Here is a 6,969-nt window from a genome sequence, read left to right on the forward strand (position 1 = left end):
ACCATGCATGTCTTTGGACCGGGGGAGGAAACCGGAGTACCCGGAGGAAACCCCCGAGGCACGGGGAGAACATGCAAACTCCACACACACAAGGTGGAGGAGGGAATCGAACCCCCAACCCTGGAGGTGTGAGGCGAACGTGCTAACTACTAAGCCACCGTGCCCCAACATATATCACATGTTATATAAATCTATTCATCATATTATCTTCTCACTCTGTCCGGGGTGTATCCTGCCTCGATGCCCGACGACGGTGATTTGTTGTTTATTTATTATTTATTTAGTTGTAATTTAATTTAGTGACATATTTGTGGGAGGATGATGGGATCCCTCTGATGACAGAAAAACTCCACAAGTCACTTTAAACAACTTATTATATATATAATTTATATAACATTAAATGTATTTACACTTGTATAATATATTCAATGTAATTATCGGTAATGAATATTTAAATATATAACTAATATAAATTTTAGGATTATTACTATAATTTATATATCCATAGTTTAGGAAAACCCCCTCCTCCTCCTCAACACCCCTCCCCTCCCCCCGTGATTACGTCATACTGCAGATCCGGCCCGTTTTTGGTCTTTCTCCTGTAATCTCGCGAGAATATACATTAAAAAAAGTTCCACTACCGTGTCTGTGTATGATCTCGCGAGATTTAGGGCTGGCCGGAGCGAGAGAGGACGATGACGACAGCGTTTGGTGTAATCTCGCGAGATGTCGTAGAGCGGAGCTCGGGTTCAGTGAGGTGATCTCGCGAGATGTGCTGTGTGTGTGGGGGGGCGCTGTTGTGGGGATAGTGGCGGTATAAAGTAGTGAGGGAGAGAGAGAGAGAGATTATAAAGCAGCACAAACACTCGGGGGGATGAAGATATGGCGGACGCCAAGCAGAAGCGGAACGAGCAGTTAAAGCGATGGCTGGGCTCGGAGACGGACCTGGAGCCGCCGCTGCTGAAGAAGAAGAAGACGAAGGTGAAGTTTGACGAAGGCGCCGTGTTTCTGGCCGCCTGCTCCAGCGGGGACACCGAGGAGGTGCTGCGGCTCCTGGAGCGGGGAGCAGACATCAACTATGCTAATGTGGACGGGCTAACTGCTCTACACCAGGTCTGTGTGTGTTTATAACCTCTCTCTCTCTCTCTCTCTCTCTCTCTCTCTCTCACACACACACACACACACACACACACACACACACACAGTACAGACATCAACTATGCTAATGTGGACGGGCTAACAGCAGGACTGTGTGTTTATAACCTCATACACACATGTACACATACATACACACACACACACCGTCATCTCCTCACTACCGCTGGCTAAAACCTCTGTTAGCTCTGTGTGTTAGCCTAGCCTGGAGCCTGTACACACACACACACACACACACACACACACACACACACACACACACACAGACAGTCATACATAGTCATACATCAACTACGCTAATGTGGATGGGCTAACGGCTCTCTACCAGGTCTGTGTGTTTATAACCTGCTGTTTATAACGTGCTGTGCGCTCTCACACACACACACACACACACACACACACACACACACACACACACACACACACACACACACACACACAGTCATCTCCTCACAACTGCTGGCCAAAAACTGTTAGCTCTGTGTGTTAGCCTAGCCTGGAGCCTGTAAACATACACATATACACATACATACACTGACACACATACACATGTACACACACATCAGAATCAGGTTTATTGGCCAAGTGTGTTGACACACACAAGGAATTTGGTTCCAGCTGTTTGTGACTCTCAAAGGTACACAAAAATAACATTATACAATACACACATAAATAACACTATACAATACACACACAAATAACACTATACTATACAATACACACATAAATAACACTATACAATACACACACAAATAACACTATACTATACAATACACACACAAATAACACTATACTATACAATACACACATAAATAACACTATACTATACAATACACACATAAATAACACTATACTATACAATACACACATAAATAACACCATACAGTACAGACATATTCTTTATAATAACCTTTTGTTCTATGTTTATGTTCTGTAAAGCTGCTTTGAGACAATTAATTGTAAAAAGCGCTATACAAATAAACTTGAATTGAATTGAAAGACAAATAACACTATACAGTACAGACATAAATAACACTACAGTACAGACATAAATAACACTACTATACAATACACACATAAATACCACTACTATACAATACACACATAAATACCACTACTATACAATACACACATAAATAACACTACTATACAGTACAGACATAAATAACACTATACTATACAGTACAGACATAAATAACACTCTACTATAGTATACAGTACACACATAAATAACACTACTATACTATACAGTACAGACATAAATAACACTACTATACTATACAGTACAGACATAAATAACACTACTATACTATACAGTACAGACATAAATAACACTACTATACTATACAGTACAGACATAAATAACACTATACTATACAGTACAGACATAAATAACACTATACTATACAGTACAGACATAAATAACACTACAGTACAGACATAAATAACACTACTATACAATACACACATAAATACCACTACTATACAATACACACATAAATAACACTACTATACAGTACAGACATAAATAACACTACTATACAGTACAGACATAAATAACACTACTATACTATACAGTACAGACATAAATAACACTCTACTATACTATACAGTACAGACATAAATAACAATATAGCTACAAGCAGCGATGGCGGCCCTCGCACGTTTTTTTATCGCTATACGGTGCCTCCCATAAAACAATGCACGGTGGGCAAGTGCATCAAGTGGGTAAATATCAGTGGACTATTTTATGTTGTTACTGACCCATTTGGGGACTGTAGGTAAATGAAACCCCACATTTTAGACAAACGGGGGCGCTAGTGAGACACTTAAGAGACACACCTTTGGATTCAATTGCATGAATTCCCTAGGAGGAGTATTTAAAAGTTCATTGCATGCATCTGTGGAAAAAATCCACCTTTGTGACTGACACACTTCCTGGTGCCTGTTGGTGGCGCTATACCAGGGACTCACAATAAGCACATTGATGCGATCGGAATCCTTGGCCGAACATACACACCGCATGTCATCACAATAAGACATTTTTTGCTGTAGATATTAGACACTTCCTGTTTCTCTGAATTCGCCATAACTTAGTCACTTCGCCATGGCAGCACCGTTCAATATATCAATAATCCCTTTGGAATTTAGCAAGCGCAACGTCTCGGCATCATGTTCACCACGTTTGATGTCAATCGCATGAATTCCCTAGGAGGACTATTTAAAACTTCACCGCATGCAGTTAGGAAATAATCCAAAATGGCCGACTTCCTGTTGGGCAGAGCTCATAGTTTAGAGCACAAAATTTGTTCGGGTCGATGAGATCTATATGCGTACCAACTCTCGTACATGTGCGTACATAATTGCCCGATCTGTGCACAAATGTTTGTTTTTGCATTACAGGGGGCGCTACAGAGTCCCCCTGCCACGCCCATATTCCAGCCTTTGCCCAAGCCTAGCGTCGCCCGACTCTGACGTGTGTGCCAAATTTCAAGAGTTTTCAAGCATGTTAAGGGACCCCAATTGGCCAATGTGCGCATAAATAAATAAATAAATAAAATAAACCCGAGCAAAAACAATAGGGCTTCGCACCATTCGGTACAGACATAAATAACACTATACTATACTATACAATACACACATAAATAACACTATACTATACTATACAATACACACATAAATAACACTATACTATACTATACTATACAATACACACATAAATAACACTATACTATACTATACAATACACACATAAATAACACTATACTATACACACATAAATAACACTATACTATACACACATAAATAACACTATACTATACAATACACACATAAATAACACTATACTATACAATACACACATAAATAACACTATACTATACAATACAGACATAAATAACACTATACTATACAATACACACATAAATAACACTATACTATACAATACACACATAAATAACACTATACTATACAATACACACATAAATAACACTATACTATACAATACACACATAAATAACACTATACTATACAATACACACATAAATAACACTATACTATACAATACACACATAAATAACACTATACTATACAATACACACATAAATAACACTATACTATACAATACACACATAAATAACACTATACTATACAATACACACATAAATAACACTATACTATACAATACACACATAAATAACACTATACTATACAATACACACATAAATAACACTATACTATACAATACACACATAAATAACACTATACTATACAATACACACATAAATAACACTATACTATACAATACACACATAAATAACACTATTATACAATACACACATAAATAACACTATACTATACAATACACACATAAATAACACTATACTATACAATACACACACATAAATAACACTATACTATACAATACACACACATAAATAACACTATACTATACAATACACACATAAATAACACTATACTATACAATACACACATAAATAACACTATACTATACAATACACACATAAATAACACTATACTATATATGTCCACCCCCACGTGTGTCTACTCCCTCACCCCCACACACACATGTACACTGACACACGTACACTGACACACACATATGTACACACACACACACACACACACACATATGCACACACACACACACACACACGTACACTGACACACACACGTACACTGACACACACACGTACACTGACACACACACACACACGTACACTGACACACACACACACACACACACGTACACTGACACACACACACACACATATGTACACACACACACACACATATGTACACACACACACACACACACACATATGTACACACACACACACACACACACATATGTACACTGACACACACACACACATATGTACACACACACACATATGTACACACACACACACACACATATGTACACACACACACACGTACACTGACACACACACACACATATGTACACTGACACACACACACACACACACATATGTACACTGACACACACACACACGTACACTGACACACACACACACACATATGTACACTGACACACACACACACATATGTACACTGACACACACACACACACACACACACACACAATGTACACTGACACACACACACACATATGTACACTGACACACACACACACACACACACACACACGTACACACGTACACTGACACACACACACACACACGTACACACGTACACTGACACACACACACACACGTACACTGACACGTACACTGACACACACACACACACATGTACACTGACACACACACACACACACACGTACACTGACACACACACACACACACACACATGTACACTGACACACACACACACACACGTACACTGACACACGTACACTGACACACACACACACACATGTACACACACACATGTACACACACACATGTACACTGACACACACATATGTACACTGTACTTTGTGGGTGGAGCGCGTGTGTTTGTGGGTGGAGCGCGTGTGTGTGTTGGTGGAGCGGGGCGGAGCGCGTGTGTTGGTGGAGCGGGGCGGAGGCGCGTGTGTTGGTGGAGCGTGTTTGTGGGTGGAGCGCGTGTGTTTGTGTGTGGAGCGGGGCGGAGCGCGTGTGTTGGTGGAGCGGGGCGGAGCGCGTGTGTTGGTGGAGCGGGGCGGAGCGCGTGTGTTGGTGGAGCCGAGCGTGTGGCCGCGTGTGTTGGTGGAGCGGAGTACAGTGAAACACACCACATTAATTGATCTGCTTTCTTTCCCTCCCCAATGCGCGCACTCTTTCCCGCTCACCCAACGCGCGTGTTCAAACCCACACATGCGCGTGTGGCCGCGTGTGTTGGTGGAGCGGGGCGGAGCGCGTGTGTTGGTGCAGCGGGGCGGAGCGCGTGTGTTGGTGCAGCGGGGCGGAGCGCGTGTGTTGGTGCAGCGGGGCGGAGGCGCGTGTGTTGGTGGAGCGGGGCGGAGGCGCGTGTGTTGGTGGAGCGTGTTTGTGGGTGGAGCGCGTGTGTTTGTGGGTGGAGCGGGGTGGAGTGTGTGTTGGTGGAGCGTGTTTGTGGGTGGAGCGCGTGTGTTTGTGGGTGGAGCGGGGCGGAGGCGCGTGTGTTGGTGGAGCGTGTTTGTGGGTGGAGCGCGTGTGTTTGTGGGTGGAGCGGGGTGGAGTGTGTGTTGGTGGAGCGTGTTTGTGGGTGGAGCGGGGCGGAGGCGCGTGTGTTGGTGGAGCGTGTTTGTGGGTGGAGCGCGTGTGTTTGTGGGTGGAGCGGGGTGGAGCGTGTGTGTTGGTGGAGCGGGTTTGTGTGTTGGTGGAGCGGGTTGGAGGCGCGTGTGTTGGTGGAGCGGGGCGGAGGCACGTGTGTTGGTGGAGCGGGTTGGAGGCGCGTGTGTTGGTGGAGCGGGGCGGAGGCGCGTGTGTTGGTGGAGCGGGGCGGAGGCGTGTGTGTTGGTGTGTGGAGCGTGTGTGTTGGTGGAGCGGGTTTGTGTGTTGGTGGAGCGGGGCGGAGCCGCGTGTGTTGGTGGAGCGGGGCGGAGGCGCGTGTGTTGGTGGAGCGTGTTTGTGGGTGGAGCGCGTGTGTTTGTGTGTGGAGCGGGGCGGAGCCGCGTGTGTTGGTGGAGCGGGGCGGAGCCGCGTGTGTTGGTGGAGCGGGGCGGAGCCGCGTGTGTTGGTGGAGCGGGGCGGAGCCGCGTGTGTTGGTGGAGCGGGGCGGAGCCGCGTGTGTTGGTGGAGCGGGGCGGAGCCGCGTGTGTTGGTGGAGCGGGGCGGAGCCGCGTGTGTTGGTGGAGCGGGGCGGAGC

At 44.5% G+C, this 6,969-nt stretch overlaps 1 protein-coding gene across 1 annotated transcript in view; it reads left to right on the forward strand.

Annotated features, from left to right (window-relative positions):
* The first annotated feature begins 807 nt into the window (after positions 1–807).
* LOC125139542 (protein phosphatase 1 regulatory subunit 12A-like) overlaps positions 808–6,969 on the forward strand; it is a 42,495-nt gene continuing 36,333 nt past the window's right edge. The window contains 1 exon segment of the mRNA XM_047803825.1: positions 808–1,113. Within this exon segment, the coding sequence (XP_047659781.1) occupies positions 883–1,113 (231 nt within the window). The 5' untranslated portion in view covers positions 808–882.

The sequence above is a fragment of the Tachysurus fulvidraco genome, chromosome 19 (assembly GCF_022655615.1).
Source record: "Tachysurus fulvidraco isolate hzauxx_2018 chromosome 19, HZAU_PFXX_2.0, whole genome shotgun sequence".
Classification (NCBI taxonomy): domain Eukaryota; kingdom Metazoa; phylum Chordata; class Actinopteri; order Siluriformes; family Bagridae; genus Tachysurus; species Tachysurus fulvidraco.